This window comes from Lepisma saccharinum, chromosome 3 (genome assembly GCF_977018435.1).
Source record: "Lepisma saccharinum chromosome 3, izLepSacc3.1, whole genome shotgun sequence".
NCBI classification, from domain to species: domain Eukaryota; kingdom Metazoa; phylum Arthropoda; class Insecta; order Zygentoma; family Lepismatidae; genus Lepisma; species Lepisma saccharinum.
In genome coordinates, this window is record NC_139231.1 from 101,613,871 (window position 1) to 101,641,245 (window position 27,375).

General features: G+C 36.1%; 1 protein-coding gene across 3 annotated transcripts in view; it reads left to right on the top strand.

Moving 5' to 3' along the window:
- Window positions 1–27,375, top strand: part of Hip14 (palmitoyltransferase Hip14) — a 68,770-nt gene that overhangs the window by 8,315 nt on the left and 33,080 nt on the right. For 2 of the 3 annotated variants that reach the window (XM_083119049.1, XM_083119048.1), the window contains 5 exons: window positions 401–600; window positions 1,848–2,057; window positions 2,569–2,731; window positions 3,867–3,992; window positions 7,869–7,958. In XM_083119049.1, coding sequence (XP_082975175.1) covers window positions 401–600; window positions 1,848–2,057; window positions 2,569–2,731; window positions 3,867–3,992; window positions 7,869–7,958 — 789 coding nt within the window. The remainder of the gene's footprint in view (window positions 1–400; window positions 601–1,847; window positions 2,058–2,568; window positions 2,732–3,866; window positions 3,993–7,868; window positions 7,959–27,375) is intronic. The other variant, XM_083119050.1, reaches the window with a different exon arrangement.

A 27,375-nucleotide genomic window follows, 5' to 3' on the forward strand; every position in this document is an offset into this window, starting at 1 on the left:
TCAGCAATGGAGAAAATACAACATGTAGCGGTGAGACGTGGTGAGATTATAGCCTGTCATTTATTCACAATACAAGTTTATAGGGAAGGGCAGGCTATGCCCATTACCCATCTTATTGGACAGTAGTTGTACCTCATCCAGAATGTGTTAATTGTTTTACCTTTCCCCGTATTTTAACCCAAAGCCATTGTAACGTTTTAAGCTCCTGAGAAAGTTCTTGAAAATAGGATTGAAACTTTAACATTTTTGGGCAAGAACCATGTGTAAACACTTTTCTTTTTGTAGAAACTAATCATATGATTTGTTCAGTGAATTTACACAGTTAGAATTGATACATACTGTATATCATTACCAATGTGAAGTAGATTCAATTGTCTTCATAATGTTTTTCTTTTTCTAGTATGGAGCTCTTGATAGGTGCAAGGAACTTGTGGACAGCGGTTATGACATTAACCAGCGGGATAGTGAAAATGTCACATTGCTGCATTGGGCTGCAATCAATAACAGGAAAGAAATCGTTCAGTATTACATAGCAAAAGGTGCTATAATAGATGCCATAGGGGGTGAGCTTATGTCCACTGCCTTACATTGGGCTACAAGGTATGTATGATATAACTTATTCTATGTAATCTTAAATTGTTTTAGCTAGAGAATTACAAAATAATATGATGAATGTTATTTTGAAAATTGCTTTTTTTCTCTTCTGTGAATTAGGATTCAGCCTGTACACTCCTCCAGGTTCCATTCAACGTGAACTGTTTTTCTCTACCATGCTGCATCTGCTGTGAAGTCAACACCTGTTTATTCTTGCCCCTTCCCTCTATCCTGTGACCTACTATGTCTGTCTTTCCCCCGTTCCTTCCTTTCAGTGTGTTTTTTCAGCCAAACAAAAAAGTAGAAAAAAAATCACATGAAGTGCCTGATTTGTTGCTTAACAAGAAATTCTTGCACTGCAAGAGACTACATTATCATGCATCATTAACTAGAGTTCACAAATGTCCAAATTTGCACTTTTTTCTAATGTAAAATACAATGCAATCACCTGGTTTCATACTTAAGGAGATGAATGAATTATTCAGATTCGTTTGGTATACTTGCACAGTCATGAACAGTTCTGCATTGTTACAACCCCATTCATTTTCAATGGGATCCTAACAACCCAAGATCTCCCCGATGGCATAGTGGTAGCATCGTTGCCTTGTAATTAAGCGGTCCCGGGTTCGATACCCAGTGGCTGCACATAGTGGTTCGGATCCCACTTTCAAGTCCCAATTAGTCTATCTGTGCATAAAGTGGACTTAACACCAACTCAGTCAATCAATCAACCTAACAACCCAGGAGTGTCCATGACTGTACCTTTATATTGGATCATTAGAATATCAGTATCGGCAAATTTTTTATCGGTACTTTAAAACAGTATTCGTAAAAGTTCCATATCGTTCTATTCCTAATATTTTAGAATGTCAGTACTTGTTTTTTTGTGTTTTTACTTGTTTTATAGATTCAAATTTATTTTTGAAGGAATTGCAAATTATCTCAATTATACCTCTAGTGAGAATGGAGAATTATAGGAAATGTTTTGGACAAGTTTATATTGGTGTACCATGTAATGAAGTATGTGTGTGTGTGTAAAATGCGAAGTTTATTTTATCATAAACTTAACCTCAACAAGTTTATTTTGTAACATAAGTAGCTTTTAGCTGTGTAAGCAGTACTGTATTTTCAGGTATATTTCAAACTGTTAACCTTGTCATTGGAAAAAAATGAGTTTACAATACGCGTGAGTTTATTATACGTTTAAGAGTATGTACCTGTTGCTAACCTCATTTGTTTATATCCTCCTGCAGGCAAGGACATCTGCACACTGTGATTTTGCTCATGCAGTGTGGAGCAGACCCATCCCTGAGGGATGGAGAAGGCTGTTCTTGCATCCATCTTGCCGCACAATTTGGTCACACGGCTATCGTTGCTTATTTTGTAGCGAAAGGTGTGAACGTTAATATGCAGGATCGCAATGGTATGACGCCATTGATGTGGAGTTCATTCAAGGTTACCAGGTCAGTAGCTGGGTGAACTGTTTACTTGTTTGCTATATGAAATTTATGCGGTATGAAATTCGATATTCCTAAAGTTTTAATTTTCGCTTTGGTTGTATTATAAGAACAGAGAGAGATATACCTTCAATAGAGATGAATATTTGATTACATTGTTTTCAAAATCATAGCTTTGTGAGAAACTGTGACCAGTTTTGTTCAATCTTTAAGCTGATCTTGAAGAATTAGAAGTATAATTTAAAACATTATGTTTAAAAGAAATTTGTAAAGAAATTAACATTCAGGTAACATGAATGGCTTTCCTTGTTTGTTATTACTTTTAGTGTATAATGTTTGGAAGTTTTGAATGTGAAGTTCTTTCTGGCATTCTTCATTTGGTAGTTGTAGTATCTATTCTTATGTGGTACAAAGTGTTGAGAAATATATTATTTGTTCACTGAAAACATATATCATTTACACATTTGCGCTTCTCCAGTATTAAACATTTTCTAATTGTTTATGTTGAATCTTACAGTTTGGACCCAACGAGGTTGCTGCTTACATTTGGAGCATGCACAAGCATACAGGATAAGTTCCATGGAAATACTGCTCTGCATTGGGCAATATTGTCAAAGAACAATACAGCTGTGTCAACATTGGTTTTAAAGGGTGCTAGTCTTGATATACCAAATGGACAGGTTAGTTCGGAATTTTTTCCCCCTTTGTTTTCACTTGGATATGAATGTTTCACATGTGGAATTCAAATGAATTAACTTAACAAGGTTATTTCATGCTTGCTTATGGTTTTGAAAGCAAAAATGTTCATAAGTAGAATTGTGGAGATTCAGTTAGTAGGGTGCCTGACTGCCATGTGGGACACCCTGGTTCGATTCCCAGGATGGGTGATTTCAGGTAGGAATTTTTCAAGCAATGTTCCTGCATGGAGCTGCTCTGGGATTCACCCAGACCTGGGGAATTTAAAGATATCCAGAGCATGGTGCTGATCACATCACCACAAATTGCTTAGATTGTGAATGTGTTCAGTATTATCGTCCCATCAGCCAAACAAAATATATAATTAATAATAACAATATAAACATATCCACTTAAAATATTACTAACAAATATATATGTTGCAAACACACACACACACACATACGTACATATGCACAAATAAATATATATGCTTGCTAGTATGTTGTTCCTTCAGAAATATTTGTTTCAGTTTCAATGTATGTATTTACTTCCATCCCCATTGTTTTTTGTACCTCTCTCGTCATTCTTTCAATCTTATGAAGCATTATTCCACAGGTATGATTAGATTTCTCCTCAACATGAAGATAAGCCTAGGAAGAGAAATCTAGTCACCAACATATGTAGTCATAATCTTCTACAAAGCTGGAGCTCCCAGGTTTGAACCCTGGATGTATTGTGTTTGTCCTATCGTTCATCCTTATTGTGATTCACCTAAGATGTAGAATATGTGATGGAAGATAAATGAAATAGAAAGAATGAACAGTCTGATAATCACATGTGGAAAATATATGAATATCTTAAAGAAATTTGTGAATCCCTGATAGACAAGAGGCTGTACACATTTGTATGTACCTTGATGGAATTGATGTTTAAACTATCTTTAATTCAGTGTCTATGGGAAAGAAACTGTACTTCTGAAACATTAGGAGAACTACAAGGACTGAATCAGATTTATAATTTTATAAGAAGATTATTCTTCATCACAGGTTATAGTATGTCACAAGAAGGTAACTTGATATTTTCATGTGCTCGCAGTAATAATACTCACTTTGAAAACTATATTCTGCTCTTCTCTAGGGAGAAACTCCATACAGTCTCATTATGGCACAAAAGTCACCATGGTTGGGGAAAAAAGTGAATGAGAAAGTTCAAGAAGTATCAGGGAAAAGGAGTAGTGTTTGTTTTCATGTGACGAAAGATAAGGTAAGGATTCATTCATTAATTTTCCTTGTCTATTACATAAGATTTGGAAAATGTGCTGGGTGTGTGTGAATAGTTTAAGTGGAAATATGTGTCATTCTAATCATATTTTCCAAAAATATGAACCACCTATATATGGCACTTCGATCTTTGTTTGTAGCTTCCTCTTTATTTCGAATGCACTCCTTCAAATTGAAGTTCCATAACTATGCTGGGACAGGATTGGAAAAAAAGATGTAGAAGGATAATATTCTTTTGCAGATAACAGAGGGTAACTTGCACTAGTTGAGTGATGCGGCTTCACTTTGGTGATCGACATCAAATTCTGCAGCAGAATTTAATCTTCCCTAATAAGTGCCTTGCTTTTGCCTTTGAAGGCTGGCTAGTGTGCTACTAGTACCGTGGCACTTCAATACCTGTAGGGTATCCTACCCCTACACGAACTCCCATCCCAAACTCAATTTCCAAAGCCATAGCCTATCCTTGTAAAACATGTTAAAAGGTAAAGAGATTGTTTGAGAAAGGTTAAAAGGGTGGTCGAATAAGTTATCGTTTCTTCCGTGTCTATCTGACAACTAATCTTCCATAATGTGGCCACCAAGACAGCAAGTAGTATTAACAAACTGTTTAGAAAGTAAAGGTGTGTGCTAGATGTGAATGTTACATATGTGAAAATGGTGGTATGTGGTGTGAGTTGCTTTAAGAAAACATTGAGATAGAAAAATATAGTGAAAAAAAATTTGGATTTTTTAATATATGCTTCTAGAAGACACTCATGGAGTGTCGGTGTTTACAATTCCATGTTAACTTGTAGGCACCTTCAACAAAATTTTACCTTCTTCCATCAAGGTATGGGAAGAAGCTAAATAATAGTACCAGTTTCTAGAATATTCAATAGACATTAGGTGTATTTCATGATCCCATTTAAGATCCAAAGTTATTGATATTTAACCTCTGTCAAAATGCTGCAAAATCAGAAGTCCTATGAATGAGACCTTGTTAACGTGCCGATCTTTATTTCTGTGCAGGTTGCCCATGTAGTAACAATCATAACAGAACTAATAATATTAATAAATTGTATATTTGCTCTGGATAAACTTGTTATTTGTGAATAAAGAAGTTTAACCAAAACAAGTACAATTTTCTTGTACTAAGTTCTACTTAGGATCTTTCATTCTGTTTGTTCTCTCACGTATTCTATCAAATCATTATTCATCTTCATTGTGTATTTAACCTATTAAGCAAAATGACATAAAATATCAAAACTCCAAAATACAAATACATATTTGTAGAGACAAGCTCATTAAAATTATTTTCTTTGTTTAGTATTTTGTAACGGTAACTGATTAAATATTAGTACAAAAGATGGGACAAATTAATTGGTAGTCTATTGGTATCATTGAATTTGGTTTTGGTAAATTGGCAATTTTGTTCTTCTTTTCGTGAATGTAAAGTTATAATTCATATACCGTAGTTTTATAAAGTTGAACCTATTTAAGTTGCCTTCTTATATGCAGTATTAACACACACACACACACACACACATAGTTATAGTGGCACTTAAACAGTATTGGCAAACATTTCATATTGGTCCATTTGTAATTTGTAATAACATTCAGTTGAATAGATATGTCTACAATGGATTTTTCTGATTAGAGAAAATATGACTACAATAAATATAAAATAACACATGTTGATGAAACCTGGCAAACATAGATGGATATGTACCTTGCAGGCACGGATTTTGTGCAGGATTTGATTCTTACCCCTTTTTTCCGGACATATCTCTGTTATTTGAAAATAGTTAGATTTATTTATTTTATTCAAAATGTCAAATGCATGTATCTCCACATTGTAGTAGGGAATGGGGCACATTAATTGGTACTACCTACTCATACCATAAATTCTGTTACAAAGTTAAAAATGAACTACAGGCACAGTGAGCAAGCTAATCTATTAATATTTGGATGTTACAAAGGTACAGGTGTTTCCAACACAGATCACCAATCACTGTTCAAAATGGCCATCTCTGCCCTTCACACAGGCCCGAAGTTTCTGAGGCCAGTCATCGATCGCAGCATGCACGTTCTCGAGGGGAAAGTCTGCCACTGGCTTCACAAGAGTACACTTGAGACTCGCAAGGTTTGGATGCCTCTTCCTACAGACCATGCCCTCCAAAAAAGACCACAACCTGTAGTCCAATGGGCTGAATCAGTGAATCATGCACATTCCTCTTTAGCCACTCCTGTGTGGTCTTTGCCTTGTGAGCGGTGCCGATTCCTGCTGGAAGCTCCACGGCTAATTGTTGAACATGGTGCAGGTCAACAATTTCACAAGTCGCTCCAACACTGTCACTTGCTACACTTTTGCAGATGTATTCACACCATGTTCACAGAAGTGGAGGTCAGTTGTGCCATCGTACGAAACCCCCCACCAAACCATCACTGACACGGGATGATGGCCTCTGAGGATCTGTGGCATGTTTTCACGAGCTTTCTGGGATGTTTAGGCATAAACACAGTTGTGTTGACAATTATAAGACTCTTCAATCGTGAAGATATTTTTCGTCCATGAAAAGGATTCTCTTGTGTAACGCTGAAGGAGTCTTTTTATTTTCTGCTCCCTCTGGACCTTAAGCTGTGGAGTGAGGAAGTGACTCGACATCGACATTTTCGAAATGTTCATCTATCGAGCCATCACTGCTTGTTTCCTGACAGGATCGAATCCGCGCCACCACTGCTTTCACGAGTTCTGGCTCCCTCACGCTGCAAGGTCTACCTTTCCTGGGGCGGTCCTGAATTGTCCCTGTGTCACAGTATCTGTTGATGGTCCGATGCACGAACATCCTGCTGATATTCAGCTTTTTCAGGGTGTTGAAAATGTCCGATGGTGATTTGCCAACTTTGTGCAGTGCGATTACTGCCACACGGTTCTCGTATACATCCCATTCCATTCGACTTGCAGTGAAATTCACCTTTCTGCTACCACAGCCAAACACACAATGATACTGGTTGTTGTTTGATCCAACATTGCGGGGTTACCTTGCCAACCAGTGTTGCCATCCCTGTCTAAACTTTGTAGCATAATTTATGATATGACCAGGTATTATTGGTATTATTAATAAAATTATTAATACTTTTACCAATCCCATGTATCTATTAATAGCCTGTAATTTAGTGTAATATTCTACCACTGTCATTATCTTTATGAATATAAACATATAATTCACATGGCTTAGTTTCGTAAAGTAGATTCCTAAATATACATTTTCTTTTTCAAAACTTATTACAGGCTAATTAAGCATTCATGTTCTTTAAGGAACATTTGTAATTTTATATCTGATTGGTGGAATGTTGGTTATGTGGGTACTTTATTAGTATTGGCAAAAATTTTATTTGGTTGGTCCCTACATTTTAGTATGATTTTCATGGAAAAATAAGAATATAAAACATACAAAGAATGGTAGACTTATTTTACTCCATTCTTATTTTTTTATTCATTGAGTACATGCTTGATTGCTGAATGTGAAAGGTGCAATTTTTAAACTATTCTCATTGTGTGATTTGACATTGAGCTATATTACGGACTTTGACTAAGAACTGTATTTTTAGCCATAAGTTAATACAGTGATCTATAGTTGAAGTTTAAAGTACCATTTAGTAAAGTTTTCATTGTTTTATAAATATATGAAGATTTTTTTAATAATATTATATCAAGGAGTAGTGTGTATGTGCATGTTCAATATTAAGAGATATTGTAAAGCATAGCATGTAGACGAGCACATAAGCACATATTCTCTTCCACTACACATATGCAACAGTGCCAGTTATGTAATTTCCATGTGTTATATGAGGGTGCTTCATAATTGCTCCCCTCCAGATGTTGAACCGCTGGCATGGAAAACATGCAGACGAACCATTCAATGGACAGCTAACTGTCAAACAGTTGATTCGTATGCTGCTTGGTGAGGTAAGGGATTATTATAATGTCCAGCGTTAAAACATTTTTAAGACTTATTTTTGTTTTTTTGGCTGAGATTAGTTTTGCTGCTTATTGTAATTATTCCTCTATGTTTTTCTCCCAAGTATTGGGAACTCACTTTTTTTTTTGTTTTTGGCATGAATTTCATGTGTGTTTCAACTCTGCGTGTTTTTAGAGTTGATTTTTTGCTCAATGAGTCTCTTATCATAAGTAAGAAATATACAAAATTTGTATTGTTTCTGAATATTTTTGCAAGAAACTATTTGTTTTCCTAATACTTGGCTACAAAACGTAATTTCTGTTTTACCTTTTTTTAAAATGAAGTAGAATGTACATTAATTCACTTAGAAAATAGTGTTATTTTATAGTTGTTCTAATGTCCATAAATTATGATGAAATTCTGCAATATATCTATTTGGTGAAACTTCCGAAATAATTTGCACTATGAGATTTGAATTTTAGGATATTATCAATGTACGCTGTCCCCCTAAAGTCACCATCTATTTCAATGAAAACATTGGCATTTAATTCTCTGTTTCTCAATATGTGAACAACATATTTCCTGGCTGACAAGTAGGTAGGGGACAGTTAAAATTGGGAATTCCAGTCATTCAACCTAACCTCGTTTGGACTTCCTCACATGGGGATTGATTAAATCCAGGTTTAACGAATACAAGGCCATTGACATTAATGGAGTTACAGAATTATATCAGGACAGTGGCAGACCTCATCAGATTTGTGCTTTGTGCCACCACTGAATGTGGTAGTGTGTTTTGGCATGGGTGAAGCTTATGTGGAATTACATTGGACTGCAGTTGAGTACTTCACATTCAATAGATGTTTTCCTCTTTTTTTATGGCTTTTCTTCATTCAAATAGATGGCAACTTTAGGTGCCCCCTTTATACATATGTATAGTGTTTGTAATAAGGTAGCTGTAATTATTATTGTTGCTGTAATAAGTATAACGTTTTGGGCTTTTTTTTAGTATAACTGGTTATACTTAAGTATCAATGTCAGTGCATTGAATTTCACTTGGCTATATCATCCAGGTGTTTTGAAGTTGAATTTACATTTTGTCTCATGCCATTATCTGCAATCGGTATTTCTAAACTGCAGTTACACAATACATGAGATTGCTGACTTTGTGCATTTTATCTTTCTTCAAATGCCTGTCAGTAATCCAATTTGTACCATCTTTGTACATATAGGTTTTTCCCATTGTCTTTATGTATAATTGGAAACACATGGGAAAATTACTATATTTGTGACTAGAAGCATACTACTTAAGTATCAGTATGTACCAAAACCCCTTCCCCAAAGCTCCCTTAGAATTCAAAAGGCTGGGCATTTTAAAGGAATGATATAATTTTTTTGAATTTTCTTACAACTGTCATGGGCAGGCAGTATGTCTTAATCTATATTTCAAGGGCTGTAGCAGATAAAAATGTCATAACTAAATTTTAACCATAAAATAAATATTTAAGTTTTTTTTTTTCTTAAAATACTTAGTGGACAAAAATTTTGCATCAAGTGGATGAGGGATGCACTGAAGAAATTTTGATCAATATTGATAAGGTCCAATAATGATAACAATGCCTATGCTATTACCAATTCTTACTGATACTTGTATCGATACATGTGCATTGATTTACTAGTTTTTGTTTCAAAATATTCAAAGAATTAGTCTGAAATATTAAAATAACCATCATGTAATATAAGTAGGGGCATGCATATTTCGTTTTTGACGAAAAAACTAAATTTAAAAAAACACATTGTAGTGTTAATTTTTCATGTTTTTGAAAGGTGTGAGATGCATTTTGTGACCATGTTTTGTCACGAAATAATGCGAAATGAACTGCAAAAAGCGAAATTAACTCTTAAACACGAAATTTAGGGTTTATTCACTGACGCGGCACCTTCTGAGGTCTGAATGATCCTGAGAGTTATGCAATTCCCGGAAATTTGATTAATTCTGCTGTTAATATTGGAGAAACAAAAATTGATTCCTTTACGCAGAAATAAACTTAATACTCGGATAACTACATAAATGTGCTATTAGAAGTGAAATGTAAATTCTGTGGAATAAGTGTAGTTTTTAAATCAAATTTAGGATTATATTCACAATTTTAAAACCATAATGTCTTTTTATATACCACTTTTGATCCAATTTTTCACTGCCATAACACAGATATTTTATTTTATTTACCGCTTTTGAACCCGAAATTGACTCAGTTTTTATACCGAAATTTTGCTTTTTTATTTACCAAAAATATGTGCCTCTAAATATAAGCCATGGTAGCTCAGTCATTAGGCCATCTGGCTACCATGCGAGAGACTCGGGTTCGATTCCTGGCAAGGGAGAACCATGATTTTTTCCACCTGTTCAAATGGCTCCAGTGCCCACCCAGTTTCTTATAATATGGGGTACCTGGAGGAAACCGGGGTTTCCCACCTTTGGGCGTGATCAAGAAAGTTTGGGGCCCTAACTACACCCCCCCTATATGCCTTCATGGCATTGTGCAAATCACAGGGGTCCAAGGGAACACTTTAAATACTTTACTTTTGTCATATAATAAAAAAAAAATCACAATTCTGCTGCAAAGTAAATGAAAATTCTGCATTTCGCATAATCTTCAGGATAGTTACACTTTGCAGACCATATGAAATACGCAAACTCGTATTGGTTGACATTGTTCAACAAATTCGAACTGATGCTTCCCAATACTGATACACCAGCATCGTTATCAGCTCATCCCTACTAATAACAAGTTCTCCTTCCGGCCCCCGTGGCAGAGTGGATAGCGCATCATTGTGCTCGTGGATACTGCATCAAGACTTCAGGGGTCTTGGGTTCGAATCCCAGCCTGGGCATGGATATTTGTGAGTGTCGATTCATCAATTTCATCACGTCGTTACTCATCCCCATCTTCGCAAATTAGTCAAAAGTGGCACTAGAAGTGAAGTAAAATAAACTGAATCATAACTAGTTCTTCTCACTCAATATTAAATGGCAGTTCCTTATTGCTTCATTTTTTACATTCACATTTCACCTTATTGGTTCACAGACATTTATTTTTGGTAGGACTGAGTCGATACTACTTTGAACCACTTTGAACCAATACAGATGCCAATACTCTCACCGATTTCCACCAATACCGATACTTGTATAATTCCAATTTAAAATAACAAAGGCTAAATACAGAGAAACTAGTACTCACTTTTATCTGCGAAGCTGTTTTATCTTTTTTGATAAATTTTGGTGGCCACTGCCACCATCCTCGTTGAAACTTTCTGTACTCGCGGATAAAAGTGAGTACTAGGTTCTCTGTATTTATATACTACCTCGTCTCTCTTCTCCCAATTATGAACAAAGGCTAGTTATTAATTATATATATGTGTGTGTGTGTTTAATTATTATTAATATACATTTCTGACAAGAGGCAATGAATAAATTAACTCACCAAATGATGCTCTGTTGACTTATCTCTCCTTTCGAAGATTCTATTATTATTGTATCTCAAATGTTTAAAAATGAGATTATGCCTCTTCAATTTCCTCTAAAACTAAGGGATCACTCTTTCCAAACCAACATTAAATTATCTGTGAACACAAGAGTAATTGGCTATTTACCAGCCCTGGACATATCTAAAACAGTAAATCTGGAATGTATCTACCAACCTCATCTTTTTGTGTGTGTGTGTGTGTCCTTTAACAAAGGAAACAAAAATTACTAAACTAAACATAAGGAGAGGATGGAAACTTACCAGTCTCTTGCTTCTATATCATGCGATTGACTTCAGTACAGTGTCATTGATATTGTGACCTTACTTTGCTTTCGATATGTACTTTCGGCAAATGATTTCTAAAAAAAAAATTAAATGCATAGTTCTATCCCTTGATGTGGAGGGAAATCCAAACTCATCACTACACTTTACAGAGAGTAACTACTATCAACTGTCATCCAAAGAAAATTATTCCCTTCCCTGTATCGAAACATGCCAGCTGAAACCCAGTTATTCTACTCTGGCTGGACAAACAAAAGTCTAAAGTTGGAAAGGGGGGATTAGCCCAGATATTTGAGTTTCCAGGAAAATGCTATGTACTATGTCACGTCCACCACTTTCATGGGCAATGTCCTTTTTGACTGTGGGAGGTCACTAAAGAGAGAGACATCCAAAACCAAACAAAATGGACAGGATTTGTCAATGAATCCTTAGCCAAAAATTGCTCAGCTTCTGCTAGTTAGCTACCGGGACTTCATTGGGTTTATTATTACACGAGACCTCACCTAAAGGTACAAATGCTGGTGAACTTCAAAGCAAAACGAATCAGAAGCATTACTATGGGGATAATTTCATGTTACACTTGATTTCCAGAGACTTTACTGTGATCTTATCTGCGCATGGATCTTTGTGTCACTTACTTCCTGTTCGTGGAAACTTGAGTCCACATTCATTTAAAGAAATACAAAAATAATTTTCCATTTTTTTTCCAAGACCCAAGGTTAGTTGGAAAAGGTGAAAGAACTTTTGTAAAGGAACAAATGTTGGTCTTGGACGCACTTGGGTATCGGTGGAAAAATTTCGACCAATACAGACACCACTGGTATCGGTATCGGCTCAGCCCTAATTTTTAGTTTGATTAAATATACAGTTATAACAATGGTTCAACCAGACTACAAGATAAATAATTCGTAACGAACCTTAAAGTTCGTGGGATCTTAAGAGTATCTAGCAGGTTAACCAGTTAATTGATGGGGTGATGTAAACTACTCATCATTCATCCTCTTGATGAGACCACTCGTCATTGACATGACGAGTTATTGCTTGGCATGCGAAAGGTACAAATTACACAAAAGGAATTAAACTACTGAAAAGACAATGGCAACTCGTTGGATTTTGTGAACCGTTGAACCTGTATCATGGCTGGGTGTAGGATAATTACCTGTCTAACTGAAGTCTCTGAGCTGAATGAAAATAGCGAAGTCCTCTGTATGCTTCTAACTTGTTGACCAAAGCGTGCTTCCACTATCGACCTCCTGCCTTGCTGACCTCCTCTCTCTACCAACTCAATTCCCAAAGTCCAGTCACTTCCCAGCTTGTCTCACCTCTATATTCCCTGGCCATCGAGCTCTTCCTCGATGCCGAATCGCCGAATCGTGTTTATTATAATTGCTACCATGCAAACCGCTGACACCATAACCAGAAGTGTTACCTGTTCCTGAATGCTCAGGAGGTTTGCATGGCACAACACAATGCATTGTAAACATGCCTAAGAGGCTTGAGACAGCTGAGAAAAACAAGTGAATGCCCTGGTCAACATGAAGCGTTCAGAGAGACTTAATAAAATAAACATACAATCTTAGGGATTGATACGTTCGCGCCTCCTAGGAAAAATTTTCTCCTTTGAAAATTTAAAAGTCAAATCGCAAAAGGCTTGACATGACTCAGGTTCGCCAATTCCATATATTTTCTTAAAAAACCAAATATACAAAAGAAATCCACCAAAACATAACTTTCCCTTGTTTGCCGTAGCCTGAAGGAAAAAAAAAAAATTTATTCCCTAAACTTTATAATGAATAATACCCTTAATACTAACAAATTCGTATGTTTATACGATGTAAAAAACAATAATATATACTATTATAGGACTAGAAATCACAAAAGTTCGTGTCGTTAAGCAAAAAAACTCTTAATGTATCACATGTGCGTGTACGTAATGTGTATTATGTATAATTGCTCATCAACCTGCTCCTAGTCAAGAGTCTGTGATGCCTCGCCACGCGGTAACGACTCTGTGTGTTCCGCGAGGCAAGCGACTGGCTGGAGCGTCTTTGCAAGATAAAACGAAATTCACAATGTTTATTTATATTGCCACTTGATATAGACTCTTCAAATAAATAGAAAAACCTTAAAAAGGTGCACAAGTAAGTACACGTAAGTAAGCATGTAAAACATTGTCACATCTCACTGTTTTGTCCGTGTGAAAACCTGATCATATCAAAGTGCGTATGTTTTACGAACTACGTAGCCACTGCACTCCTAAGATCGTTGAATATATGAACTTGCATGGCTGTGTTGCACATTCCAATGTATTATTATACAATATTCAAATGCATATAGTGAGTTACACTGAAAACTGTCGCTGGTAAAACTTAATTATAGCGTTCAATTTTCTTTTCTACGTTTAAACTGTACACTGTATACACATCTATGGCGTGGTGAATACCTTTGTATGACTGCACACAAAATTAATAATCTTCCAAGTGACAAAACTATGTGCTTGAGTTTAAATATCAAATAAATGTTCTGCGAACAAATGTGTCGCTTTCAATATTCCATGTTGGTGAGAAGAGGGAAAAAAAAAAAAAATATATCACACTAATAACTGCATGCAATAAACATATGCATAAAATATTGGCACTAAAGCATGCTTTCTAAAATGTTCGAAAGTGCTGTAATTATGTTTTTTATTGCTTGCATGTCCGTTTATTATTCAAAGTGCAAAATTTCATCTTAAAAAAAAATATGCACTAATTGCACTGGTCAATTGACACCACTGGTGCTTGTCGCTTCCTTGTAGTATGATGTAAACTTGCATGCATATAAAACTAGTTCTTATGCATGACACAAAACTAAAAATGTATATAAGGACTATGGAAAAGTACTGTTTCCCATAATGCATGTTAAATGACCAAATAGATACACATGATAGGAGCTCACATGTGTATGTGTAGAAACACTGTAGCACAATTCTGTAATTATTGTTTGTTACCGGAACTGCTGTTTGTAGAAAGTAGGTTTGCTATGCTGCTTCTTCTCTCTGGATTGCTTGTCGTCTTAACTGCATGGGGGCAATGTAAAAATGTAGTAAATTACCCGTAGAACTTGGGAGATGGGGAAAAGTTGTTTGAACTGCAAACAGTGTTGAAGGAAATAGTATCTAGCTCCATCACTAGGTGTTGTTGATAATATGTAGTCTGCTATACTGGGAAATGTATGGTTGACTACATCCTTCCTGTAAAAGGTAGTCTCCGTGCAGTAATGAGTAGAAATGTCTGCATGTCTCCCTCAAATCGGTGGTGACGAGTCTCTTCTTGAAATAGTACTTAAAATGTCTGCATGTCTCCCTCGTAGAATGATACTCAGTCTTTCTGCCTGGTACTAGTAGACTGCCTGCGGATGTCCGTCATGAAAAAATGCCCATGGATGGTGTAGGCATTGCTTGTCCATGGCGCTCCGTATAGACAGGTTAGGTTGAATAAAGGGAAAATTATGACAAAGAAAGGAAATTGCAATAGGATGGGTATATATAATTCAAGTATGCATGTACACAAAACCAACTAATTTCCACTGCCTTTTCTTTAAAATCAAATTAAATTGTCTCATCAAAATAAAATAAATTAAATAAATAAATAAAATAATTGCCATAACTCTTTGAAAATAAATAAGGAAAAATTTAAATAAAATATCCAACCGTAATTAAAATATTAATGTCCATGATTAATGTGTTGCCTTAACCTATTAATTATTACTGCGCTGCTCTGAATTAATCTGTTTCGCAAGCTGATGATGCTTATAAAAATAATATCCTAGGGTTGCGGTTAATAACACATTCCAAATAACAAAACTAATATAGACATGGGCAAAGGGTTTAAAACTAATTCCTTAAATGAAATGTTCTTACTAATTGATTGATTAAGTTGCTTTAAAGCAAGTTCAAGCGAAGTCCATTGGGGAATAGTGAAATCAGATAAATTCTTGGGAATATTAGGTATTAACTCAATTTCCTGCATTTTGACTTGTTCGAAAGCTAAAATTCTTGTGTGTAAAATTTGTTGATCCACAATAATTTGCGAAAAATCCTGATAATTAAAAAATAGAGATTCCCCTTCGTTAAGCTGAATTGATCTGTGCGTGTTCAAATTATTATTCAAATTCTGAATAACAATAAATTGACCTGAATCTGATATTAAAATACCATTACGTGTCCTAATAAACTGGAATAATTTATTGTCATTAATAGATTTCACTTCAAAATTACAAAATGTAAAATTAATAAACAAAATAAGTGTTGCAAGCATGTTCTAAATTCTGTTGAAAATTATAAAATAAATTATTATGTTGTGAACCCTTAAAATAAATATATAAAATTTGTGTTGCGCAAAGCAAGCTATTAAAATGCTAAAAGGTTGTTTTGACAAGCCTCTAATGGCCTCCTAATAAACAATAGGCCGGTGCAATTTGCCGTGGTTCATTAATATGCAATGTAAGACAAAATTTCAGTAAATGCTACTTCTGAGTTTCGTTGAAACTCCAGGTGGTAACAAAATATGGCATCAGGGAATTAAAAAGGTGATATTCAAATTTGAAACACAATAAAAATAATAAAACTTTCTCAATTTCAAACTTTCTTTAAACAAAAGAAATTTAACCACTCAAAACTTCTTGAGTCCGCCGTATACCTCAAATCACTTGGTCGTGTAAACAGACCCGCCGCGGAAAAGTATACTTGACCCATATAACAATGGTGTGTCAATCCCTTAGGTATGTTTAAACAAAATAAATAGAGAATAGTTATGCAATATATTACAATATAAATAGAAATTACTAGTTATTACCTACTGTACTAACATTAACATGAAGTTAATCAGTAAGAAGTAATGAATTTATTGCTGCATTGTCGAATAAGATGCAAATTGGGTAAATGAGCTAAATTTCCTAATAATAAATAATAATAATAATTTCTCAAATTATAACATTTGTGGTAAACCACACTGTTTAAATTTGACTAGGCTAACGATGCCATGGCGACTTTTGCTGCACATGCCTGTGCCAATCACTGAGGCTTAGCCTGGCATGTTGCTAATAATCTTGATTACTCTAAGTGCATAAAGTGCTAAAATTGCCCTTTTGTAGAAATTTCCCTGATTTTATCAAAATTTCGTTTGACTTTATCCTGATTTAAACCAAATGTACGTCGATTTCCCAAAAAACTTACTTACTATAAATATCTCTATGAAAAACGGTAAAATTTTGCGAGAAAAACGCAAAAAATTCGTCTTGTTGTTCCTTTTGTAAAATTATTGGTCGTGATTAGTCTGAAGTGCATAAATGCGACGTTTTACGGAAAAAATTTATCTATATAGAACAAAATATCCCTAACATTGTTTACATGAACTTCTAATGTAAAAATCAAATTCTAATGGCTATATGCGTAACTAAACTGATCCCCTAAAATTTTAATGGACGACCGCCACTGATGTGAAAAAAAAATATGCAAAGCCTATGGTAAGTGTTTCTGACTTCCAGCGTGTTCAAAGTACTCGGAAGAGCGCTTGAGTGCAGAAAAGGAATTCGCTGATACCAGACATTCTAAATTGTGCAAGGTTGCATTTGTGGTCGCTGGACGTAACTGAAAATTTCTCTATGGCGACAACGAGAGCTCTGGCAAGTTCGCTGCCGTGCTCGGCGACTTCGGGTACGTTCGGGTGCCGTCGGAGAGGTGGAGGGGAAAAGGTCGCTGCTTCGAGCAGCGGGCATAGGAACGGAGAAAGAAAATGCAAGGCGATGGTTCGCTGATACATTGTATGACGCGTAACTGTTTACAAAACTTTAAATTACTACGAACAAGGTGTAGTAAGCGCTGCGGGAGTTCGAAATAAAGTCAAGGACTTTGAAATGACGTAATAAATTGGATGGAAAGAAAAAAAAAACTTCGTTGCGCTTGCGAGAGTGTGTTACTTGAACACTTCCGTGCTCGTAATAACAACAGTTGGGAAGCTGTTAGCCAACTAAATGACTAATAAACCTTGCATAAGGTACAATCAAACGTAAAAAATGAATTATACTTAAAATTTGAATCGTAATTAATATAAAATTCTAGGTGAACATGAGGTCGTAGAAAATGTGGTCTGTAAACGAAACAACAGGTTCGGGAACCTGAAAATTTGGCTTACTTTCTGCTTTTAAAGTAACACTTGAAACTTTCTTGACTTTTACTGGTGACTGATTCGCAAATGACTCTTTAATTTTTACAACTGGCTGAACACAGGATGAAATAGGCAATTCACTTTCCATTTTGCGATTGTTTTGACCAAAATTAGGACCCTTGCTTACGGCAAATTTCTGAACTCTATCTTTAACGGATAAAATATTCTTCGGCAAATCTATATTGTCGTCTTTAGTGACTAAACTATTTCTGGATGCATCCTGAACTTCTTCTTGTACCCTAGGTTGAATAATAATGGACTGAGGGAGTGGAGGCGGCATTGGCGGGTGACTCGTTTTTAATGGTACCACTTCAACAATCGGTGCAATATCGTCGTAAATCTGCTCAATGGGTGGTGAATCATTATTAAGTTTGCTTAACTGTAACTCGTTGGTACACTCATGGTCATAAGTAATAGATTTCTTGCGGTGACATTGAAAATAACAGATTATGAAAATTATAAAAATACTAATAATAAATGTTGTTAATAATAAAATTGTAATTATATTATAAGGATAGTCAAAAGACTTGTTAAACAGATAAATAAAATTAGAAGCTTTTACGTATGGAAGAAATCCGTTTAAAATAACTAAAATCGCAATGATTTTCATGTTGCTTAGGCAATCAAAACAAACAGTTCTTCAAAACTAATACGTACTTTAAGCTTGCCTAGTCTAATTAGTAAATATTTTAACTCAACTTTTAATTATTTCTGACTCTAGGCTCAATTTATCTGTGTAATTTATTTATTTATTATTATTTATTTATTCTCTAAATTTATTAGCACTGTTTAACTTATCTTATTTTAAATTTTACTGCAAACTTATCTTATTTTAATTTCAGGTGTTAACTTTATGTTTAAGTACTTGAAATCAATCGAACCGTACTGAGGTACAAGGTAAGGAAAAAATTGAGTCTGATTTACTCCTGACTACCTGAAATAAAATAATAATTATTATTTATGCGATCTTTAAATGCATTAAAATACTAACATCACTAAAACTTGAAGAATCTTTAATTCTCTCTACTCATTCTAAAATATGCTTAGCATATTATTGTGGCAAAGCTTTAAACTAAAACCGTTGCGGTTTAATCATAATCATTCTGCGATGGCAGAATGGATTTCCAGGATTATCGGTAGCTATCCAATATCCGAAGGAAAATACTTGTTAGTGGAGCGCAAAAAATCTTGACGTCGATGTCTACATATTCATATAGTATAAATATTCTCATAACTGGCGCTTAAAAATAAACTTTGCTAATATAATCATATACCTTCTTCTGAAGAGTAACTATAAAATTCTAGTGATATATTCGCTGAGCTAGTATTGTTACATACTGCAAAACTTTTGTGCCTAAAGCACATTATTAAATAATAAGTCTGCTTTTAATTGTTAATATTATTAGTGCTATTTTATTATAAATTATTATTATGTCACGCGAGTGGATTTAAAATATTAGACCTGTTTCACTTTAATAAATGCCGTAACTTGGAGCAAACTTGCAATATTTATATTTAAGATTATAAAACAATCTGCATTTTAAAGTTTTTAACATTCGAAGCTACAACGTGCTAAGGATAAATATTCAACTGTCAAACGAAACAATGTTTCGGACAGGAGAAAAAAAAAAAAAAAAAAATATATATATAAATATATACTAACAAAAAAATCTCGTTAATATGTGAGAAACGTCCACGCTGTGTGATGCTCTCCTAATTCTCTTCTAGTTATTCAAAATAAGTTGGCTGTGCCTAACTTTGCTTAAAGCATATAAGTATATGTATATCTGTGTACGGATTCATTCTCGTCACTACTGCTTACCTGTGAACGGACATCTCTCGTCACTGCAGCCTATTTATACATCTATTACTTCTCAACTAGAACTTTTAATTAATCGGCCGGTTTATACCCTAAATCACGGTACGAACATTGTACATGCGTGTCGAGGAATATAATTAGCGTTTAGTTTCTTTTCATATTAACATGAATTAAAAACTTTCAGGCAATGTATGCGTAAGTTAAGGTAACGTAAGGCAAGTGACTATCTCGTATAAACTTGACTATCTCCTTAATCTAAGCTCCCTTCATGAGGTGCTAGGAGACTTCAGTCATTAAGAATATAAATGAGTGGTCCTCGGGGCCTTATTCGTTCCCAAAACTATATATATATAAAAATGTAATATCCTCGTTGCAATAATCTTAGCAGTCATAGTTCAAGCATTCAAAATCTTTTACAAGTTACGGTCGGTTTTAAACCAAATTTAAATTAAACTTTTTAAAAAATTTTCAATTAATAATAATATATTGACTTAAACAAACATACTCTGTGCCATGACTCGTTAAAATGCACCATAGTGCCGATTGACTCTGACTCGGTGGCACTAATTTATTTTCCTCATTCATAAATAACTTTAAAATCCACGTGTAATCCACGTTATTAATTAATTAAAATATTAAAGGTAAAATCGTTTACTGTTCACTGTAGCTTACTGCATCCTCATAACCAACGTTGTAATAATTTTCGTATTCAAGATCATATAAAAAAAATCTAAAATCACTGTCAATGCAAGAAATCTTCAAATCTAAATTCCTAGTCCTTATTCCTTATGTAAAATTCTCTACGGTAAAAATTTCCCAGGTGGGAATTTGTCGTAGCCATGGTACCGGGTTCGTGAGTGAACCACAGAGCTACCAGGAGCAGATTGATAGGAAAACGTCCACGGACGTCCCTGGCCGACCGCATTTTTGGCAAAATGTGGCTGCCTGAAACCCGACATCGAACCTTCCGCCACGCGGAATGCCGGACGCTCCTGATACCAAAGCGCCAGCCCGACGCGGGTAACCGCGACGGAGCTAGGGCGCAGTTCCTCCGCATTCTTACATTTCGCTGATTAGCGACCCAGACTCGAAGTCGATAAATTTAATCGAATTCATCCTCATGTTAGACTAAACATCTATCATGGCATATATAAATTCTTCTCCCCCCCATTAATGCAAAAAGCTTTAAGCCCTATGTATTTTCAAAATTAATTTTGGCAAGGACATACCAAAAAACTAAACAAATGAACAAAATTTTTGGGTGGGATTAAATTTAAAACTGATTGTTGAAACCTCTACTAGATAACATTCTATTTTCTCATGGCATTTCCGAGGAAATGGATGAGAAGCCCAAATCTCCACCACGTAACGAGATTTGGGGTGGGTTTAAATTTAAACTGGCTAACAAACTCTTTTCATTCCTGTAAGAAATGAAAAGACCCACGTATCTCCACCACGTAACGAACCTTAAAGTTCGTGGGATCTTAAGAGTATCTAGCAGGTTAACCAGTTAATTGATGGGGTGATGTAAACTACTCATCATTCATCCTCTTGATGAGACCACTCGTCATTGACATGACGAGTTATTGCTTGGCATGCGAAAGGTACAAATTACACAAAAGGAATTAAACTACTGAAAAGACAATGGCAACTCGTTGGATTTTGTGAACCGTTGAACCTGTATCATGGCTGGGTGTAGGATAATTACCTGTCTAACTGAAGTCTCTGAGCTGAATGAAAATAGCGAAGTCCTCTGTATGCTTCTAACTTGTTGACCAAAGCATGCTTCCACTATCGACCTCCTGCCTTGCTGACCTCCTCTCTCTACCAACTCAATTCCCAAAGTCCAGTCACTTCCCAGCTTGTCTCACCTCTATATTCCCTGGCCATCGAGCTCTTCCTCGATGCCGAATCGCCGAATCGTGTTTATTATAATTGCTACCATGCAAACCGCTGACACCATAACCAGAAGTGTTACCTGTTCCTGAATGCTCAGGAGGTTTGCATGGCACAACACAATGCATTGTAAACATGCCTAAGAGGCTTGAGACAGCTGAGAAAAACAAGTGAATGCCCTGGTCAACATGAAGCGTTCAGAGAGACTTAATAAAATAAACATACAATCTTAGGGATTGATACGAATTCTACAATGCAAGCAATATGTACATACAAGAAAATTCTTAATTAATGTATGCAGCCAAATGGCCTGAGAAATATACTTTGAAGTTTACTTTATCAACTCGTTAATTATGCTTTTGTATTCATTAGAAAGCGTAACAGAATTGCACATTCAAATACAGGAAAAATGTCCGTACGCTTAACCTTTCGTGTCCCAAGCGTCTCGATCGAGATACCCAAATGTAACCCTCACAGTCCCAAGCATCTCGATCGAGACGCTGTGTCAAGGTCGTAGTTTCTACTTATAACTTTTCTATTTTTGGCTAGAATTTCGATATTTTTTAATATTATTCCTAACACATGTATTTAACAGAAATGTTTTTTTGCATTTTTTTTTGTCTTCATGAAAATGGAGGGGGAAAGGCGGGAAAAGGGACTCTTTTGCATCTCTTTTCAAGGTCAAATTTTTGCCGACAAAGGAAAACCGGCTTTGTTGTTCTAAAGCAATGCTTTTCACTCCCTCCTGTTAACTGCATTCGAAGGAAGCTTGTTTATCAGTATCTGATGTCAAAATGAAAGTTTTCCGTGAAGGCCCAAGCAGGGCGTGGGGGGAGGGGGAAGACTGGTTGTTGAATCTGCGTTGTGAGAATGGAATTTCGAAGCGCGCTGAAGGAAACCTTTGTTTTTTTAGCACAAGTTGCAATTTCAAGCAGCTGCAAGAATTGGCGCTCATTTTTCACTGCATTCTAGCTTTTCGTTCGTGAATGTTGTGCGTAGGTGTCGTTTTGTGCCCAAGTGCGAGGACATTTTTTGGGTGAAGTGACAATTTTTTAAAATAATTTTTGGGGGGTTTCTCCCTTCCCCCTCCATATATACGCCAAATTTGCATAAATGTTGCTTTTTGACATTTTTTGGGGGGTGGGGGAAGACAATTTTTTTTAAGAAAAGTATTTTTGAGGGGATTTCCCCCCTTTCCCCCTCCATATGTACGCCGAATGTGCATAAATTATATATCGTCTGAATCTGTGATTCATTCTGCGTACAACGGTATATCTTTCATATCTCTAGGGCATTTAGTTTCTGAGCTATAGTCATTTCAATGTAACTCTGCATTTTGAAGCTTGAATCAGTGGCGTGCCGACCATTCCTTTTGGGGGTACAACTCAAGTTACATTGGTCATATGATAATAATGCAAATATTTTTGTGTTCCTTACATGTCAGCAATCATTTCCATGTGCATGTCGACACTGTCATATACTTTTTTCTTGAGGGGAGGGTGGGGGAACCAAATTTTTTTCTCCGAAATTTTGAAATTTTTAGAGTTAGCCCCCTCCCCACCGCCACATATATGCCGAATTTGCATAAATTTCATATAGTCTGAATCTCTGGTTCATTCCGCGTACAACGGTATATCACTCATCTCTCTAGGGCAATTAGTCTCCGATCTACACTCATTTAATTGAAACTCTGCATTTTGCTCAAAATCTGCTTGGGCACCAAGGGGGTTACATGTGAAAATGGCCTTGGGTTCCAAAAGGTTAAATTATTAACAATTTTACCATTGCATATTGGCTAGTAGTGATTGGTGCAGATTGACAAATTCTCATGGAAGATAGGTAACCTTCTTGGGGGGGGGGGGGGCCTGAGGGAGCTATCATCCACTAATTAATCAAACCTTTATTAGCAATTTGTTACCTGCAGGAGATGAACAACAGCTGCCTGAACCTCTTGATAAAAATGTACACAAAGATAATCTGTGTTGCTCACAGTACAAAGTAAACAAAAATTGTATTAGTTAAGGTTCAATAGATTGTTGATAGGTGAGAGATCAAAAAATGGTGTCACTTAAATTTTTTTCCAAATTTAAATGACCTGTTGATGGTGTAAATTTTGCGAGAGTATAAATAAATATGAATTTATTAAAAAGTTGAAAATGAAAAAAGGAGATGAGTTTTTTAAGTTCATTAGTGTGCATATACAGGGTGTCTCAAAAGTAATAGCACAAACTGACACAGGTGAAAGTACACAATAATAGAAGCAAAAAGTCTCAGTAAACATGGGTCGGCAAACGAGCCTTTTTCGAGATAATCGCAAATGTGTGATTACAAGCCGCCACTGACTTCATTGTTTGTAAACATCTTCCTAGTTGGTAAAATTCTAATAATGTGTGTGAATGTGTGGGTACAAGCCGTCACTGACTTCAGTGTTTGTAAACGTCATCCTAGTTGGTAAGATACCAATAATACAATATGAAAAATCAGGAGATCTCATTGCTTTTATTGAACATTCTACTCACTTTAACAAGGAATACAGCACTACTTTAGTATGTTCTTCGTTACAATTACTGTACACTCGTACCTGTTAAAGGGAGGTGTTCAAAGTGTCATCCTTCCATCTGGATGCAAGACTGTATGTGATTCCGCATTGAGTTTCGAATTCTTTCGATCACCCCTGGATTATTTCAAAATCTGTCGCAAGCATGTACAATTCTCTGGTTCCAGTTCTTCATCTGTGTCAATGGGAGTGTTGTACACTACGAATTTGAGGTGACCCCAGACACAAAAATCGGAAGGATTTAGATCCGGTGACCTTGGAGGCCACGGTACAGGCCCACCTCGACCTATCCTTTTTTGATGATATCTGTGTGTTAGGTGTCGTCTCACAGCAGCAGCAAAATGTGCCGGTTCTCCATCATGCATGTACCACATACTCTGACGTGGATCAAGGGGAACATCCTCAACCAATCCTGGAAGATCATGCCACAAAAACCGAAGGTACCTCGGTCCATTGAGTCATCTTGGAAAAATGTGTGGTCCAATGAGACGATCACCTAGTACCCCTAACCACACATTCAATGAGAAATGTTGCTGATGTGGTGCCTCATGAACAACATGCAGGTTTAGTACACTCCAAGCTGATGTGGTGCCTCATGAACAGCATGTGGGTTTAGTACACTCCAAACATGAGAATTATGAACATTAAAAATACCATGTAAACCCTGCTTCGTCTGTAAATAAAATGTTACTTGCAAGATGAGGGTTTAGTACAACCTGTTGTTGCATCCACTGACAAAACGTCACTCTAGGAACACAATCCGTATCACTGTGACACTGAACTCGTTGGAGGTGGTAAGGGTAGAGTGCATTGCGATGTAAAATTCTCAATACACTACTGCGGCTTACTGGCACTTGTGCGGCAATTCTCCTCGTCGAGGTTCCTGGAGAGTGATCTACTGCTTCCAACACCATGTCCTCAACTTCAGGCATAATGCATGCAGGTCTACCTGCTCTCCTACTATGTCCGAGGCTCCTATGTTCTTTGAGGCGCTGATGTACCCTGGTAAATGTGCGATACTCGGGGTGCCTTCGATCAGGGTATTTTTCTTGGTACAAGCATGCAGCCTCCCATGCATTACCGTTAGCCAAACCATATACATATTCGCATACTCTTCGTTGCTGTAAGGTTCCATTTTCACTACGCAGCCCAGTACAACTGACGTGACTCCCGCAGTATGATTAGACCGTGTACTGATTGTATCTTGAAAATGTTCTATTTTGAAAAGAAAGAACAAACCTCGGATCGCACAAGGAGTAAAGCACTCTGTGTGTACAAAATCCAATCAATGGTGGCTTGTAACCACACACTCGCACACATTATTAGCATTTTACCAATTAGGATGATGTTTACAAACAATGAAGTCAGTGGCAGCTTGTAATCACACATTCACTATTATCTCGAAAACTGCTCGTTTGCAGACCCATGTTTACTGAGACTTTTTTTGCTTCTATTATCGTGTACTTTCACCTATGTCAGTTTGCACTATTACTTATGAGACACCCTATATAGGTTAATTTTAACTGGACCTATACAGGGTGAACCAAAAGTCCATTTACCCCCTGTTTATTTTTCTCATATTGATGAATAATATTCATGGTCCAGTATAGTATAACAGGAGTTACATTTGATCAGATAAGGCTATAGACAACAACTTGTTCCAGAGTGTACCTGTGTATGCCATCATTTTCATAACAGTATTATTCACCTCCAAGTACAATGAGAAATTCTCCTCAGCATTGCTTGAGTGGTTGATGCATTAAGAGTGGCTTCTTTAAGTTCATCAGTTGTCTCGTAATGTTTGCTAGTCACCTTCTGTTTGATGTAACCCCACAATGCATTATCACACGATGGCAGACAGATCCGGACTTCTGGGTGGCCACTTCAGAGGTGCTGGCAAATGTTCAGAACCTCTTCCAATCCATTTCTTTCCAAACCCTTAATTGAGAAATTCTCATGCAATAGCATAATGTGCTGGTGCACTATCCTGCTGGAACCAGACTCGACCGAGAAGATTTTGATTTTGTCGTTTAGGAATAAACCAGTCATGTAACATGGTGAGATTGTTAATTTGGTTTACAGCACCTTCAAAGAAATATGGACCAAACAGGGATGTGGCAGATATTGCAGCCCACTTCATCACATACTTTAAGGCGAATAATTCTCTGTTATGAAAATGATGACGTACACACAGACACACTGGAATAAGTTGTATATAGCCTCACCTGAAAAAAAAATTATCTCCTGTTATACTATACTGGACTATGAATATTATACATCAAAATGAAAAAAAGTGGGGATAATGGGACTTTTAGCTCACCCTGTAGTTTAAAGTGGGATCTGAACCATCATCTTCCTCCACCAGATATTGAACCTGAGACCCCGTGGTTAGAAGGCAATCATGGTACCACTGTGCCATTGGAGAGCATGACAAAATAAAATGTACTCACAAGTAAGGAGATGACAATCAGTGCTCTCTCTCCTCATTGATTGTTTTCAAACTTCACATGTGTGTTGAGAATTCCTGCAATTGCTTGGATGGCACCTTCAAGAAAGGTCTTTTCCACATTAATTTCATTTTCTGATTTCTTCGTAACCAAACAGCACAAATAAATCACATGAAATAAATTAACTACTTTATTTCCAGTTTTTAAACTATGACATTCAGTCTGATGGATAGAAATTAAACTTGCACCATATCTACTGGTGCGTTCAGATAATCAAGTCACCACATTATATAGCCATGGGAAAACCAGATTTTTCTTGACACTGGTGGACCAAGTGGGAAGACACTTCATGCCATGTTGGCTTATCCGAGGATAGTGTCATGGGGAGGTTTTCTTGTGAGCCAGACCCATCCTTGAAGATAATTACAAGGGTTAAATGTAATTGGAATATGAAACTATTAATATCAAAAGTACTTCCACAACAGCTACATCCTTTCTGACATGCTGAGCTTAGTAGTTAACTGTAGCTATAGACTCTTATAAATATAAACTTGTCACATGAACAAAGTTCATTGTAATATTAAATGTTTTATCCTATTTGCGTTGTACTGCATGCATGCATTTTGTTAATTCTATGCTTATTTAGAAATTGCCTGTGTGAAAGTGTTCTTCTTTTTTGTTTGTTTTTTTACGC